The 17223-nt window shown below is 46.6% G+C and overlaps 2 protein-coding genes across 8 annotated transcripts in view; one reads left to right on the top strand and one right to left on the bottom strand.

Annotated features, from left to right (window-relative positions):
- Positions 1-587: 587 nt before the first annotated feature.
- Positions 588-8492, top strand: LOC119708468 (atherin-like). Its single transcript, XM_038154932.1, has 5 exons — positions 588-603; positions 789-1270; positions 1392-1439; positions 6584-6737; positions 7803-8492. Exons 1-5 carry the CDS (start codon positions 588-590, stop codon positions 7919-7921), a joined length of 819 nt encoding a protein of 272 aa, XP_038010860.1. The 3' UTR covers positions 7922-8492.
- The window catches only part of CFAP94 (cilia and flagella associated protein 94), an 18265-nt gene continuing 9265 nt past the window's right edge, over positions 8224-17223 (bottom strand). Inside the window, exons 9-16 of one of the 7 annotated variants that reach the window (XM_038153572.1) lie at positions 16089-16371; positions 14224-14332; positions 11739-11893; positions 10892-11036; positions 10427-10641; positions 9658-9825; positions 9362-9475; positions 8224-8776 (exon numbers count right to left, since the gene is read on the bottom strand). In XM_038153572.1, the coding sequence (XP_038009500.1) occupies positions 8501-8776; positions 9362-9475; positions 9658-9825; positions 10427-10641; positions 10892-11036; positions 11739-11893; positions 14224-14332; positions 16089-16371 (1465 nt within the window). In that variant the 3' untranslated portion in view covers positions 8224-8500. Of the gene's footprint in view, positions 8777-9361; positions 9476-9657; positions 9826-10426; positions 10642-10891; positions 11037-11738; positions 11897-14223; positions 14333-16088; positions 16372-17223 lie in introns of all 7 variants that reach the window. The other 6 variants (XM_038153571.1, XM_038153574.1, XM_038153573.1 and 3 more) reach the window with 6 other exon arrangements.

The raw sequence follows: 17223 nt of genomic DNA, 5'->3' as shown, positions 1-17223 counted from the left end.
TGCTGAACATTAAAGGTGTTAACCAGAAACCAGAAGCTGACAAAATCCCGGTAAGGATGTTTTGGAACTTTAACGCATCCTGACCTTTTTCCTTCCCTCCCCCATCAGGCTGTACCTGCAGCAAGGCCAAGGTGACACCAGGATCTGTAAAACCTCTGACCCTCCGTGTCTTGCCAAGGCTGAAGCCGTGTTCGCTGACAGTGCCGACAGAAGGGAAGATGCTAAAGACTGGGACCGGGGCCCCGGGACCCCCAGCGGACACGGGCAAAACCCGGACGCGAAGCCCCGGGAGCAGAGGAGGTGGTCGAGGGGAGGGTGACAAGGACAGAGGGCAGGTGGCGGGAGGTCGGGGTGTGCAGGGCACCAGGACAGGGCACTGGGGGCGAGGCAGGCTAGAGGAGGGAGGGGAAAGATTGAAGGCAGGTTGGGGGAAAGGAGGAGGATGGGGTGGGGGTAAGGTGTCATGGAGAGGGGACAGGAGTAGCTGGGGTGAGGGGGAAGGAAGAGTGGAGGAAGGAGGGGAAGGATTGAAGGCAGGTGGGGAGAGACTGGGGTGGGAAGGGGAGCAGGGGCGGGGGGAGCTGCGGATGGGAGGAAGGAAGGGTGGAAGGAGGAGGGAGAGGATGGAGGGATAGGGCAGGGTTGGGGTGTGCAGGGAGTTGGAGGTGTAAGGGGGACCCGGCCGGGGGAGAGGGAGGGGAAAGAGGGAGGGAGAAAGGAGAGGTATAGCGAAAGAGAAATACAGAAGAAAAGAAACGTAGAAGAAATATAGAGAAAAGGAGATCTAGAGCCCGGCCCGGCTGCAGCCGCCCGCAGCAGGCGCTGGATCGCGGCTGGAAGCGGGCGGGGCGCGTGCCGGCCCCGGGACCCTCCCGACGCCGCCGCTCCCTCAGCGCCGCCCGCGGCGCCGGCCCGTGGGGCGCCCCCTGGCGGACACGGAGCGGCGGCGCGAGCGCAGCGCCCCCTGGCGGGCAGCAGCGCGCTCCCGTGCGGGCCCGGCCCCGCAGCGCCCCGGGGATGCGGAGCCCCCCCGGCCCGGAACGCCGAGGTCACCGCACCGCCCTGGGCAGAGCAGCGCCCTCCGCCCCCTGCCCCCTGCCCGAGCCCCCGGGAGCTCGCGCTCCCGCGGAACGAGCGGCGCTGGATCGCCGCGGGCGGGAGGAGCCGCTCCGGGGCGGGCGCTGGGGCCGAGTCCGGACTGCGCCCGGTGCGGGACCGGGACCCCGCCGGGGCTCGGTCCTGCTCCAGCCGCTCATCCGACACCTGCCGGGTGAGACTTGATGCTCTCCCTTCTCTCCTCCACTTTCTCTGTGGCTCGCACTCCCCAGTGGAGAAACCCGTGGGTTTAAAAAGCCAGAGAAAACTGTTTGCTCTTTATTTCCGGAGCACAGGGGATTCCGGGTTGGAAAGAGCCACGAGGAGCAGCACGTCAAACCGTGGTAAGTGATTGATCCATGGGGGGATTGAATTCAGAATCTTGGCCTTGTCAGCACCCTGCTCCAAGCACCTGAACCAAGCTCAGGCTCATGAGGAAGGTCCTGCCTGGGATGGGGATGGCTGCTGACAGCAAGGGAATTCCTGTGCAAATGTAGCTCCTTCTTTCCTGCTAGTGCTGCTTTCCACACCAGCCCCTTGACTGGCTCTAGAGCAGAACTGGCTGGTACCTGACATGACAGCACAAAACTCTTCCAATAACCCTGGTTTCCTGCCCTTTCCAGGATTTACCCAACAGCTGTAATGAGCTGTGCTTATTCCATGTCCCTTTCCAGGGAGAAATGAGCAGGACAAGTCCTGAGGGTTCACTTGGTCCATGGCCAAAGTTCTTCTGGAGAGTGTCAGGGCTGGTCCCACCTGCAGAGGGGCATTTCCTGCAGGTGACTGTTCACAGCCCAAAATCACTGCAGGTGCTGAGGCTGGGGCCACTTTCCTGGCCCAGAGCTGCATGGAGGCCTTGGTGACTCCCGCTCCCTGCCAGGAATGTTCCTTGCTGTTTCCTCAGTGTGTCCCAGCTGGCTGGGAGCATGGGGCTGGAGGAGGCGGGGAGCTCCAGGAAGGGAACCAGCACCTCTTGTCCTCGGTATTTGCAGGGGAGGAGCTGCGCCTGCAGTGTCCTGCCCGTGGCAGGCAGCGTGCCACACACACATCCCGGGGATGGGCACTGGGATGCCCGGGCAGCGCTGGGATGGGCGTGGATAAAGGCCTGCCCATGGCTCCTCGGCCAGGGGCTGCTCTGAACAGGCACCTGGAGATGCTTCAGCCCGGACAGACCCCACTGACACCCCAAAATTACCCTGAGGAACAGCTGGCGTTACCTGGGAATGTTGGCACGGTGCGTTAGCAGAGGGGCTCAGACAGCGATTCCCAGTGCCGACCTCCAGGAGTGTAAGAGCCTGAATGAGAGATGCGGGACTCCGGGCGGCCCTTCAAAATGCAGTTGATTACATCCAAGACGTTACAGCAGTCCAGGGTCCTGGGTGACAGAACCTGTGTCTACAGCTGTCAGCTCCAGCTGCAGGCAGGCTTGGAGACCCTTAGTTTAGGTTACAAATGCATTATATACTTTCTTTGCTGAGCATCTTAATACAGTAGAACCAATCTATACCTTAACTTTATCTATAGCCTATCATAACTACTATAATTACCATATTCATGTTACTATTCTCCAATCACTAAAAGTTATTACATTACAGTTTAAGCTAGAAGTTGTTTTTCAGTTTTCTTGCAGTGGAACATTCTGAGACCTTTTTTCTGCTTACAACATCTGCAGACTTGTTTGCTTGTGCTATCTTTCTGCTTGGTAAAAACATCTTGTTTAAGGTGGGTTTATCCTTTGCTCTAAATCATGAAAACCTTCTTCTAACTAACATACCCTTTGCCTCCTTGGTTGTCCAGTAAGACTGGCTCAGCAATTCTTTTCTTCTATATCAAAACTTGCTTCCATCTCTATTCCTTCTTCAGATTCTGCATTCAAAAATCTTTTTGCTAAGCATACATATCTGTGAGACTTTCTTGTCAAACTTTCATCCTACCCAACACAGGAGCTCCTGCACACCCCCAGGTATGTATGTCCCAGCCCTCCAAACCCCTTCCCTTCCAGCCTGGGGACATCATCCATCAGCAGCATTAAAGTCAAGGGAATCTTCCCTCACAAAAATGAAGCCCCAGGCAATGCCCTCGGAGATGCCTTAAAATAAAAGGTTAAAGTCGGATGTAGTTTTGTTTGGATGAAGTTTGGAGTTTTTCAGGGAGCCAGCTGGAACCACAGAACTGATGGAAAGCTTTCCCACTGAAGGTGTGCTGAAAGCAGGGATGTGCATCCCTTTCCTGAGGGAAAATAACATCCAGAGGCACCGCTCAGGCTCTGAAATGGACTCAGCTCCTGCAGGGAGAGACGTCCTCCCCTGGGCACAGGAGCTGCCTCAGCGCGGGTTGGGAGCGCCTCTGGCCACCGCCTTCTCCTGCCTTAAAATATCAACTAGAGCCCGAGCTCAGGGGGGATGAAATCAGCTGAATTCCAGAGAACTCTGTTGAGTATCCTCAGGGACATCAATGGGGCTGGGGGATGAGGGTTATAAATAGCAAATTCTATGGAATATATAAACCTGTCCTTGTCCTGATCCCACTGAGCTTCCCTGGAACCTCTGCTGGTTCCTGCCACAGCTGGTGCTGAAGTGGCAGCTCTGCATGGGAATGCCCGCACTCCACAAGGCACTGTCAGGTTATTCCAGCAGGAATTCAGCAGGGAATCTGGGGCTGTGGGTATAATTCATCTGAAGTAGCGAAGCTGATACCGAACCCCAAATTTGGGCACCACACAGAAAACAATCTTTGTGCTGCTCTGTCTGCTAAAGCCCCTGGGCTGGGAAACTTCAGCAGCCAAATGTATGGAATGATGTAAATCCCAGCATCCTACAGAGGGACAAGCCAAGTGCCAGGGTGGGAGCTCGTGTCCTTCCCCTGCTGTTGGCAGGACAAATTCCCCTCGGCACAGTTGGCCCGGCTGAGCGGGGGCTGGGAGCAGGAGGGGCGGGAGAGCGGATCGCTGCCCGGGAAGCGCCGGGACATGAGGCTGCTGGAATCTCATCTGAATCACTGAAAATGTTCTTGTCCTGCAGAAGCCAAAGCAGATCCCTCCTGGCCAGGCTGGTGGGCAGCAGCTCTGGGGGAAAACACCCTGGCCTTGCCAGGAGCTCTGACTCTGCTTTTCCTCCCAGCTCCTGAGCAGTGTCAGGGCCACTGTGAGGGAGTTCAAATGCAAATAAACCCCACATCCCATGGAGTGAATGATCCCAACAGAGAAATGCAGTGTTGTCATAAAAAAAACTTTTAAGTTCTGTTAAAAAGGCTATGACAACACTGTAATGGGATTCCCAGGAACCTTCTGGTTTGCTCTTGGAATGCTCCTGGTTCTGTTTTTATGTATTTTTAGTCCCTCCATGTGCACCTTGTAGAATTTATTCTGGAACTCAGAGGTTAAGCAGGGTTGGCTTTGGATCGACCTTCACCTCTGGTCCCACTTTGTGCAAACTCAACTTGGGCCAAGCTGGGTGAACTCATCACCTCAGCTTTCCCCTCCAAAATATCCCCTACTTATTTCCCTGCAGATGAACCTAGATTTTGCCCCGAACTGTCCACTCCTCACCTCCACTTGCCCTCACAGTGTCCCTTCTGTTCCCCACACGTGCCCTGCTGACACCAGGGAGGTCCCTTTGCCTTCTCCTGCCCCTCTCCAGCCTGAGGCCTCTCCTCTGCTCACTCTCTCCAGCCTCGTCCCACACGGGGCCTCTTACACCCTGAGTCCTGAGTTCACCTCCAAACAGTCATTCCCTCACCCTGAGATGGCCTTGGATTTTACCCCCAGCATTTTTCCTTCCTGTGCACTACTGATTGCCTCAGTTTACCTCAAAAACATTCATTCTTTTGCCTGCAAGTTAACTGATTTTATGACCAAAAAGTCCATTTTCTCCCCAATGTATTACTGAGATTTTTTAAACCAAATATCACACAGGTTCTGTCTTATTCCCAAAATCTTTGTGTGTCCCCTCCAAAATACTTCTTACCCTTACACATTATCTCAGGTTTTGCCCCCAAATTTTCCCTCAATGTCCACTACTGAACATTCTACCTCAAAATGTTCCTTCTCTCACCTAGAGATTACCTAAAGGTTTACCCCCAATTGTCCCTTTTCTGTCCACTACAGATTATCTCATTTTTCCCTTGAGATTTTAATTCTCTGCCCTACAGATTATTACAAGTTTTACCCCCAAGATTTTCCCTACCCGTCCACTACTAGTTATCGCCTGTTCACCTCAAAATATTAATTTTCCATCCTGAAGAACATACCACTTTCTACACTCAAAATTTTCATTACATGTCCACAAGTGATTACCTCTGTTTTCGTTATCTTCCCTGGGGATTATTTCATACTTCCCCTCCAGATTTTCCCTGTCTGTCCACTTTTGCTTCCCTCATTTTTTACAAGCAAGTATTCATTCTCTACTCTAGACATTACCTTACTATTTCCCCCCAATATTTTCCCTACCTGCTCAATTCTGATTACTTCCTTTTTACCTCAAAATATACATTCTTTCCTCTACAGGGTAAATCAGATTTTATGACTAAAATGTCCCTTTTGTTCCCTATACACTAACTAGATTTTAAAACCAAAACCACACAAGTTACGTCTGTCTTATCCTCAAGATGTTAATTCTGCCCCCTACACATCACATCAGATTTTTTCTTAAAAGCATTTATTGTTCTGACATATTATATCAGGATTTGGCCCCCAAATTCTCCCTGCATGTCCACTCCTAATCACCTACTTTGTACCTTAAAATGTTCATTCTCTGCCCTACAGATTATTATTTTTACCCCTCAAAATTTCCCTACTTGCCCATAACTGATTCCCTCATATTACCTTACTATGTTTGTGCTCTCCCCTAGAGATTATCTCAGATTTAACCCCCGAATTTTCCTTACACACCCACTACTCATCACCTCATTTTTCCCTCAAAATGTTCATTTTCTGCTCTAGAGATTTGGTCAGGTTGTGCCTCCCAAAATTTTCCCCACCTGTCCACTTCTGAGTACCTAATTTTTACTCCAAAATATGCATTCTGTCCCCAACAGATTACATCAAGTTTTACTCCCAAAATTTTTCTTCCTGTAAAGTATTGACTCCTTCTTCCCTCTAAATATCTGCTTTTTCTAAAAGTTATCCCCATACTTATTCCCTGTAGATGAACGCAGATCTTCCCCCAACTCTGCCACAAATTACTTCCATTTTGCCCCCAAAGTGCCCATTCTGAGCCCCACAGTGCCCTGGTGTCACCAGGGAGGTCCCTTTGCTCACAGGGCCTTCCTTCTGCTCCAGGCTGCTCCTCTGCTCACTCTCTCTGCCCTTGTCCCACATGGTGGGAGAAAGGGGAAAGGTTTGAGAACACATCAGCATGTTTCTATGTTTCAACAAATTTCTCATCTAATCATCTTTGTAACACTTTCCACATGAGGTTTTTTGTTTTGTTTTTTTTTTTTTTTTTTTTTTTTTTTTTTTTTTGTAAAAAACCCATGTTTTCCTTTTCAGACTAATTTTGAAATTTTAAAGAAAATTATGATCTCACAGGGACTCACAGAAGTTCTCCCAACACCATTTGCTGATGCTCTGTCTGCCAGGGCACCAACAGGAAGTTCTGGGTCAGTTCTTGTTCCATGTTGGCCAGTGACCTCAAGAGAAAAAGGTACAGTTATTGCTATTAATTATTGCCACAGGCTTTGGGCTCACAGCTGGGTTACATTTCTATTATATTCTGTAAATATAAGGAGACAGAGATCAGCCTACTGGGGCTGACTTGCCCATTCCCTGCTCTGCTCTCACAAACCCTTCAAGCACTCTGCCAAACCCAGCACTGCTGCAGATCTACAACAGAACAGCAATTTATTCACAGGGACTTCTCCTAACATACGTTTCCCATATATGTCCAGAGCAGTCCAAGTGCTTATTTTACATCTCCACAAGTGTGGCCAAAGCCCCAGATACACAGGAACACCAAATTTTAAGAGTGTACCAATAGAAGCACCAACAGATTTAAGTATTACTCTTCACACAACAACTAATCTAATTAACTACTGTGCACTTGGACTGCTTGGTGTGGGAGGGTCCATAGAGCTTCTGTGTACCCTGAAGTACAAAGCATGAAAAGAAAATAAATTTTTTCCACAAAACAAAATGGGAAGAAAATGCCATACATTAGGAAATGCCTTTTTAATTTTAAGCATAGTGTCCTAGAACTCAAACATCCATTAAAAATAAAAAACACACATGAAATGGACAAAAGTGTCAAATACTGGACAAACCTTCAAACAAGCATCATTCTGGAAAATGGGCTCTCCAAGTCTCTTCGCTTCATGCAAAGCCTCTCTCCATCCTCAGGGTCACTGCACTCACTCCAGGGTACTTGGCAGGGAAAAGAAGCAAGTGGAGACGTCATGGCTTCACTGGGATCTTTTCTCCTTTGACCATTGTGGGCAGTGACCAGTGACTGGGAAATGCTCTCTGGGAACCCAGTGTGAGGAACAGGGAGCATGGATGGACGGGTGAGCTGGGCCAGCTTATCAAGAATTCACTTCCTTGACTGTATTTTAAACTCAGAACAGAAGCTCCCCCTGCACAGCTCCCAAAACAGTAACAACCCGTCACTCTTGATGTTTGTGGGATCTAGTTTGCTTCAAGGCTTTGTGGGGTGGGAAGAGTTGCCCTTTTTGGGGTAACACTGAAGGGCTCTGTGCTTTCCTGCCCTGCCCAGGTACAATTCGATGTCAGCGTGGGCGTCCCACTTCAAGGCTTCCTTTTGCAACGCCAACAAAACCCTCTGGGTGTCCGTGTCCATCCTGGTCCTGCTGGCTGCTCTCACGAGCTTCCTGACGGGGCTGTCCCTGCAGAGGCCAGCAGATGCAGCCCCTGTGGGCACTGGGGACTCCTGGAGGTCGCTGCAGCAGCTGCTGTGGCCCTACACAGGACTGCACCACCACGGCCCTCCCCCGGTATAACCCCGGCTCTCCTGCCAGGGCTGCGCTGCCACGCCCTGCAGGACAGGGGCTGAAGCTGGCGTAAAGGTTACTTGTCTGGATTTGTTTTGTTGGGGTGTGGGTATTTTTGGGGGGGAAATGAAGTTTTTTTTCTTTAAAGCATGACTTGAAATGAAAAAAAAAAAGAAAAAAATCCTTTTCCCATTCTGCCAAAAGTCATCTTTAAAAGTAGCTAAAAGGGTCTCAGTTCTACTGAGGTTTACAATAGAATAGCAATTTTGAACGTAGCTAACAGTAAACATGTCTAGGTGGTCTAGCCACAATTGAATAAAGAATGTATTTTGCTTGAACAAAGATAAAATGTTTGCATTTTAGAACCTGTTTTAATGTTTTGAATAGAAAAGGATTTAAGACTTGAAATGTAACTTTATTAAAAGCTTTTGATAATAAAGTTTTGAAGGAAAGCATGCAGTATCTAAGAGTATGCTAAGACTCTGGTAGCAAGGAGCAGCTGATACACAGAATCAATGAAGAGGAAGCCAGCTCTGTCCACTTTATCCATGGCTTTGTTGCTGGCAGAATCCTTGAGCATGTGGTAGAGTGTGGAGTGAAATTCAGACTCTTCTTCCAGCTCTTCTGAAAAAGTTTCACTGGTTTCAGTGAGCTTGAGGTGTTGCACTTTCTCACCACTGAACATAAAAAGAGACCAGTTGTTGCCTTTGGCAGAACTTGCTGTGAGATGTTCACTTACCTATAGCAGGAAGAAATGCACTGTGAGGTGAAGCCTGTGCCATGGTCAGAGTACAAATTCTAATATTTGTGTGTCACATGCACTTAACCTGAGAGTGAGAAAGCCACTGCAGCTTTCAGCAGTGGAGTGTGCCACCTTTCTCCAGCCACACGTGGGAGTGTTTGTCTGGCTGGAAGAAGTTTTAACCATGTGTTTTAGTTCACAGGTGGAGACAAACCAACAGAGGGGTTTGCTCATTCCCTGCTTTGCAGCAGTGAGCAAAAGAAACCCTACAGGCACGAAGAAAGTCCCAGCTGTTCTTTAAAAAGCTGGCAGAGCAGATAGCTGATTTTCAAGGGGTCTCTGAAGAGCATGAAGCTCTATCACCTCAGCTCTGGCTAAAGCCTCCCTTGGTGACTTTTCAGTTCCATTTTCCTTAGCAAGTGTCCTTGTTGCTGAGACTTGTGTCCCCTGAGAACTCTCAGGTGCAGTCTGTGACACTGAACTGAGGCAGGGGCTGAAGCCACCATGGGTGAGTTAAATGTTTCTAACTGGGGAAGGGGTCAGTGCTGGTCTGCCCTGGAAGTTTGGTGGGACTCCACAAACCTTGAACACGACTTGCTCTGGCCCTGCTTCTCCATTCCACTTGCTGTGAGCAAAAGCAAAAGCAGCTGCAAGCAGAGCCATCTGTTCATAGGCCTTCACTTCTGCCAGGGCAGCCTGCAGTGCACAAGTACAAATCAGACAAACAGATCTCTCTCTATTTCCCTGTGTTACAGCAGTGCCAGAGCCTGCTTTACTCAGTCCCTGGCTCAGCTGGCAGCAGCGCAGCTCCCAGTGCAGGAAAGGGTGACCTTAGTGAAAAATGGGGAAAAACCACCAGGAACCTCTCTGGCACTCACCTTCCTGGGCACAGGGACATACTTGGGAGAGTACTCTGCTGGGAAAATGTTCACTCCAGCTCTTTTCAAAGCTGCCCTGAGGGCCAAAGGACTCATCCATTTTCCTGTGATGTGGGAAAGCACCTCCTCTTCTTCCACCACTACTGAAGACAACATACACTGATTATCCTGTTGTACAAACCAGTGAAAGCAATTTACTGGTCATGGAAGCTCCTTTCTGTTTAGGCTTCAAATACTGATATTTTTGCTATTTTGATATTTTGCTGGGTATTACCATATCATCTGCTACTCTGGGCTGTGACCTTTCATTTACAGATCCTGAAGAAAGCCAGCTTTGTGTAGGAATCAGAAATTACACTGGCGTACTGGTTTATACACCAATGAACAGATGGTTAATCATGAGTAGTTTGAGAACAAGGAGCATTAGTAGTAGGCTGCTAGAAGTCCCTGTATTTCTCTTGGTAGAGCTGGGAGGAGAGAGGAACACTTTTCAGCTCTCTAACAGGTGGAACAGGCTTGAATGCAGCAAGGCAAAACCAGCAGCAAAGCACTGACTGAAACTGTCCAGGGCAAATGCACATTTGTACGATGTGAAATGTACTATTTCTCATAGTAAATAACTGAAATTAAATAACCAGTGCAGTGCTTGGAAAGGAAGAGAGGTTCATATTGTTCTTGTGGAAGCATCCCAAACTCTTAATCAGGGACACTGTAATGGTTATGGTGGTTTTTATCTGCAAATGTTTGATTAAAAAATTATTGACAGTACCTTAATTTGTATCTGAATGGTTGCAAAGACTGCAGTAACTGTGAAGAGTCCTTCATCCACACCAGTAGGGTGCCATTCCCAGGCCTGATAGGGCAGGTTCAGGTGAGCATCCTGGAGAAGGGCTACTGTATGAAAGGCACTCATACTAAATGTGATGCTCTTTTCTTCTGCCTCGTAGGTTATCTTGCTGATGCCATCAGTTCTCCACTGCTGGCCTGGACAAAGAGGATGGAAAGATATACATGGAAGGCTTCTGGCAGTAATGCTGACATAAAACAAACCAAAGAAGTAATAATAAAAAAAAAAAATAAGTAAAATCCCCAAATCAATTAACATTCAGGTCCCCTAACTACTTCTGGGCTCCAAACTGGCCCTTATCTTTACAGCTGGATTGTAACAACAGTCCAACTCAGGTATAAATTCCACTATTCAAATTTGAAATAAATTTATGTCCTAAGTTCATACCTGCAGGATCCCATCGGGCTACCATAGGCACTTTAAAATAAATCACATTATCAGGGAGCCTCAGGGTTATCTGTACTGCTTCCTGTGTGCCATCTTCAGCCTCTCCTGGGGAATATGGATACACCTCCAATCCAACATCCAGCAGCTTTGGCAAGAGAGAAAAAGCACAGGTTTATCAGAAAAAGCAGGTTTTTTTTTCTTTGAGTTCATCTAACCACTGCAAAGCTTTTTAACACACCATTTAAAATTGTTTGCTAATACTGCACATTTCCAAGGACAGCTTTGAAGGCAGTAGAAGAGCAGCTACCACGAGGCCTTGGGCCCCTTCCTGTGCTGCTGGAGGCACCCTCAAGGCAGGGCTACAGCAGGGGCACAGCCATTTCTCACAGATCCCCAGCCTCAGACACCAGGAGCAGGGGAGGCAAAAGCAGGTGTAATTCCACTGTCCCCACAGTGTCAGAGGGAAGGAGAGGTCACAGGGGCTGGGAATGAACATCCTGGGCCTCTTCCCCTGACCACAGTCCTGCCCTCTGAGTTTGGCTTTTTGGGAATTTTGCTCATTAAAGGTTTCCGGCTTCACAGTGCCATCTGTGGGGTAGGTCAGTGCTAGAGGAACCAGAACCCAGTGACCACAGTCCTCAACCAGCCTGAAGAGCCTGGAGCTGAACCAGCAGTGATTTTGGTACCACTGTGCTTTTACCTTTCACACGTGAAAAATGGATTATTTGCAAACCTTGCTTGGTTAGTTTGCTGCTCAGGAACTCGTGTGCAGTGCATGTGACAGCAGTGACAAACCTCAGGAGCAGCTCCTCGGGGGTGCCAGGGGCTGATCCCTGTCCTCCCTCACCTCCACCATGGTCCAGTCCCCGACGTCCTGGGCCTGGGGTGGCAGCCGCAGGGCAGAGATGTGGTACACACCCCCCACGGGCACCAGCTGCTCCAAATCCACAACTTGTGGTGCCTCTTCTCTGCCTCCTGGCTCCTCCTGCAGCAGGGCATCTTCTTCTGGAAAGTTCAGCAGACAGCAGGAGTTAACCGGGTGCTCCAACTCAGCGACATTCCCCCTCTCCCGATGTCCACTCTGTGCTGGAAGTGCTTCACTCTGCAGCGTTTCAGCCCCATCTGCTGGTGTTCCTCAACACTCACTGAAACGCGGGGACAGGCAGAGAGCTGGGCAATGAAAAGCACTTCGGGCTTGGGGCTGAGCTTTTGGACTTGCAGCCAGTTCCAAATGCTTTCTATGGAAATAAGGTTTTACTGACAAAATGAGTCCATCGTTACCCACAGAAGAATTTCACAAGCACAATAATACAGTAGATTCTGGGCAGGTTTAGTAAGATTGTATTGATATGAAAAGAAATGAGGCAAATAAAGAGAAATATAAAAATAAGGCACTAAGAAGTCACATGCTGAAGGTGAAAGACATGGTAATTAGGAAGAGCAAGAGGATTTAACATGAAACACAATTTTCAGATAACAAAGATAATTCCTTTTTTTTCCTATGCATAATTACGTATATGTCACAAATGCATGAACTTAAGGTTTAATTACTTGGAAAATGTTAGTAAAAGGCAGAAACACAGTAGAAAAAATGGCCATAAATATTTTCTTTTAAACACTGAAACCAGCCCACATAAAACATCACAAGGGATGGTACTAGAGGAGAGGAGTTATTGTTGACAGGAATCAAGAAAAAAGTGTTCAATACTGTAAAAACAGCTACTGTAATTGTTATGAAATTTGCTCTGAGAGAATAAGACCATATCAAAAAATGAGAACACTCTCTATAAATTGTCTTCAAGCTTAAAAAAAAAGTTAAAATGCTGTTAATTTAATGTCAGATTTAGTTACAATCTGCAGAGGTTTTACTCTACAGTATCACAAACCACCATAATGTCCTTTTACAGTTATTCTGAACAACAAACTTACCATGAAGCAAAAAAAAATTTTAGTGCATTTTACAGTGGTAGCTTACACTTTAACTTGTTTCTTAAAATAATAATACAAAAATATATAAGTATCTTCTAAAGAAACTATTTATTGTCCCAAGGTAATTTATCTCCTTAACAGTGGCACAATAAGGGTAAATCCAGAGAAACTGTCACTCTTCGCTGTTGTTTCATTTCTGGTTTTTAACCCTCACTTTCCTGGCTCCTTGTTTTGAACTTCAGGTAACTGAGCATCCTCTCACTGCTATTCTCAAAAGTGATTGAAAGAGTTTGCAAACCATTAGCGCGCCAGAAAAAGCAGTTTTTTCCTTCTTTCCTTATTAAAACAAGATAAAAAAGCTGGAAAACACTCAGGTATAACTGTGCACATCTGTGCACAACCACTTCACCTAATACTGTGGTAGGGGTTTTCAAAGCCTGACAGAAATAAAACACAAATTCCTCCACATGAGGCCCAAGTCCTTTATATTCTTTTGAAAACCTTGCTTTTAGGGTCTAGTATACAACTGGTTCTCTGGATTGTGCCCAGTCCAAAGTGTTGTGGGGTAGAGTTTGTTGTTTACCAGAATAAAAAGGCTGTAAAGTGGAGTTAAATTACGCTAATAGATGTTTGCAGTTGTTTTATTTAAGTCGCTACCACAAGAAAACTCACTCTTATTAAACCAAAGGACAACACCACAACACTGGAGAAATTTGCAACTCATGTGGGATAGACAAACAGTTTTATTTCCTAGAATTAGGCCCTCTCACTTGAAGCACCCATTCAGGTAATACTCAGCAACACCCCACACTACACCAATGCCTACCATGATATGCATTGGAATCATCATTTTCAGAGGAAGTAAATCTCCCCAGAGCCTAGCAGATTCATAAAGATTGTGTGTCTCACCCATAAACACATGTATAATAATGCACATATCTATATGAACATGTTTATCATGTACATAAGCATAAATAATAAATAAACAAAAGTAAGTGTGGGGACAAACTCCTTTTTCCTATCTGTCTTGTTATCTCCCCACAGGATTTAACAACCATAAATAGAAATGTCAACAAAACCCAAGTGTTACCAAAACTTTCCTACATGTATAAACTTTGCTACATTCACATGGAGATATTGCAATGTTCCCATAGATCATGGAATGGCCTGGGTTGGGAAGGACCTAAAAGTCCAGTTCCAGCCCCCTAGGCACCTTCCACTATCCCAGGTTGCTCCAAGCCCCATCCATCCTGGCCTTGGACACTTCCAGGGATGGGGCAGCCACAGCTTCTCTGGACAACCTCTGCCAGGGCCTCCCCACTCTCACAGGGAACAATTTTTAACACATAAAATACTTAGCCTAAGTACTTTTGTAGTGCTGCATATAAAAAATAACCAAATACCTTGTGATGGTGCATCCAAAATGTCTGAATTCTTCTCAGTTTCCTCCTCTGTCTCTTTTATAAAATCATCTGTGTTATTGCTGGTTTCTTTCAGTGAGGCAGAACTCTCCTAGACAAAAAGCAAAAGACATTGTTCCATTAGTTAGAGATAAATACAATGAAGAAGAAGAAAGTGTCACCTCCTTCAAGGAGGCCCAAGGAGAAGGGATACAGAAATATTTGTACCAATCTTGCCACAAAGTCAAGGGTTTAAGAGAAATAATTTCTACCTAGCTATCAAAAATATTTTGATTAAAGGTACTCTCTGATTTGGAACTGGATTTAGAGATAGAGACAAAGTAATTACTTCATTTCCACAGCAAATTCCATCTTGAGCTCCCTGAGTACCAAACAAGCACCTAACACTTTTTCAGCAGAGTGTGCACTCAAAACTTGTGGTTTTTGCTGCTTTTACAGTCAGCAGAGTGGCACAAAGTAAAATGCAAGTCGAGGCTGAATCCAAACCAACACTGAAACTGTGCCAGAATCCCATCTGCAGCTGTGGCCTGTGCCTGGACCATGATACTTATTCTCTTTCACACTGTATTTCACTGTATTTACACACAGCAGTGTGGGGGAGCTCAAAGTACATCCAGACAGGAGGATGCTGAGAAACATCCCCTGGACTTCCAGACAAATATCCAATGCAGACAGAGATTCAACCATGCCACAGCAGACTCCTCCGGAGGCACGGCACCTTCTGTGCCCTGGCTGTGCCTGCCAGCATTGGGAAGAACACACATCTCCTCAAACAGGACAGGAGGTGAGAGGACAGAAGCTGAGAGAAGTGGAGCCTTCAGAGGGAAGAGGAAAATTCACAAAATGGATTGAGAGAAAGAGCACCAAGACCTGGGAAAGAAAAAGAGAGGGAATAAAATGAAGTAGCTTAAAGAAAGTCTGAGAAATGTAGGTGAAAAGTGCCAAAAGATAAGATTTGTCATATAAAAAAAGAAAAAAAGGAACCAAGAGAAGCAGGATTTCAAGCACTGATTCATTACAAAGGTGTTGGGGACTGAAAAGGAGAAAAGCCATGATTGTGAAAAGAGGTTCAATCCCTGTTTGATCCCTGTATGGATCCCAGAATTTATTCACTTAAGAGTTGGACTCAAGGATCCTTGTGGGTCCCTTTCCACTCATATTATCCCATGAAATTGCTCCAAACATAGTAAGAAGGACTAAAACTTGATGTTTTGTCAGTTATTTCTGCATAATTTTACGTAGAGAGCACAGGGCATTTATCTGAAAGTCACACGTAATACACAGAGTGAAAACCCCAAATGCAGTATGGACAACACAAAACCAAGCAACCTCCATCACACCTAAAGCCAACATATTCCATGGAAGAGAGCTGAGGAAGAGCACTGGCAGCCAGAAATCATATTTGAAAAGGCTCTAAGAGCAAAGGGTCAGCACACAGACATGGAGCAGCCAGGCACCTGCACAGCCACCACCTGCTGAACTCTGAATCTTAGTCTGCATGCTGCAAATTTCCCTAAAATTGGATTCCCTCAGGGATTTTGTGGGGCTGTCAGTTTTGCAGAAGCAGAATCCATTCATCTCTATATATGCCAGAGATTTATAGAAATATCTTGCAATGGCACTTCATGGTTAATCCTTCTCTTAAACCACCAACCAAATGTCAATTGCACACCCTGTCTAAACTTCCTATCTTTCCATTCCCTTGAGAAGATCTATGACACTGTTGACACAAACTGCCTTGTCCTATGAAACATTTAAGGATTTGGCTGTCCTGCACAGAACACTGTGACTAAGCCTGAAGTTAACAAGAGCAGTGTAGGGTATCCTTTGAGGAGGTTTTTACCCACCTTTCTCTCCTTAGAACCCGTTTCTTCTGCAGCAGGCATGCTGGGTTCTTCCCTGCCTTTCTCCTCCTCCTCCTCTCCTGGTCCTTGCCCAGTGTCTTCTGGATGCTCAGCTAACTCCATGCTGTCTGAGGCCTCCTGCCTTGGCAGCCCTTGGCACTGCACCCACAGGGGAGACACGTGGTCGTAGTGGGTGTGCAGCATGCGGACGGCCACGCTGCTCAGAGCCAGGGATATGGGCAGCTCAAAGCCATGCCCTGCCTCCTGGAACATGTGGTCCTTGAACCTGGCAAGGGCAGTGACAACAGCAACAGGGCCTGGTAAGATTGGCAGCACTTCATCTGGTGCTTCCTCACAAATGGTCAAATCTATTCTGGGATTTGTTGCAGCGTCTGAGAAATGCTGTGGGATGGCACAGTGCTTGTGCTGGCAGCTGTCTGTAAGACCCTCCAGCAAAGCCACAACTGCATCAAGGGGATTAGAAGTTTCAAAAATAAGTCTTGACAGGATGACAATGAGGCAGGATCAGATGGTAGCTCTTCTAGAAACTACATTACTGGTAAAATTGACTAATTTGTTGGGAAAATCTCTGCACAGCTGTGTTACATCACTCTCAGAACCTTTCAAATAATTCAAATAGTACTTACTTTTGAATAAGATAAGCTAGTCACAAGTTCTAAAAATCTTCCAGTAAAGCAATATTTAGCTTTTAATTGTTGGTTGAATATTTTAAGTGCATCTCTCTGCTGGCCAAAAGGCTTTAACACTTAACCCATATGGGTTCTTCCTGCAGGTAAGTCTGACACTGCTCAGCACCTACCCTTCTACTTATCTTAACAAAACTCACAGCAACAGGTCCTTAGTCAAGCTTTTAATAACTTATTCCTTATGTTTATGAGTGGGAGTAGGAAGTCTCCTCAAAAATCTCATTTTCAAAATGTACCATTTATATGGTAATCCAATAAAAACACAAAACTTAGATTCAGAAAGATAGTGCATTACAGGCTCTAAAATAATTTCTCTAACTGAGCACAAAGTATCCATTCATGCTTTGCAAGCAACTGGAATAACTGAGAACATATTAAATGCATCAGTAAGGAACAGTGCTTCCAGAGGAATTACAATTCTCTGCATGAGC

The sequence above is a fragment of the Motacilla alba genome, chromosome 1A (genome assembly GCF_015832195.1).
Source record: "Motacilla alba alba isolate MOTALB_02 chromosome 1A, Motacilla_alba_V1.0_pri, whole genome shotgun sequence".
NCBI lineage: Eukaryota > Metazoa > Chordata > Aves > Passeriformes > Motacillidae > Motacilla > Motacilla alba.
This window is presented reverse-complemented; position numbering and strand designations above follow the sequence as displayed.

Bases quoted from the DNA above. Each gene is read 5' to 3' on its own strand.
- LOC119708468 (XM_038154932.1), top strand. The intron at 1,271-1,391 runs GTGAGACTTGAT...TCCGGAGCACAG, and splicing joins GCTCATCCGACACCTGCCGG to GGGATTCCGGGTTGGAAAGA. The intron at 1,440-6,583 runs GTAAGTGATTGA...TTTCCTTTTCAG, and splicing joins GAGCAGCACGTCAAACCGTG to ACTAATTTTGAAATTTTAAA.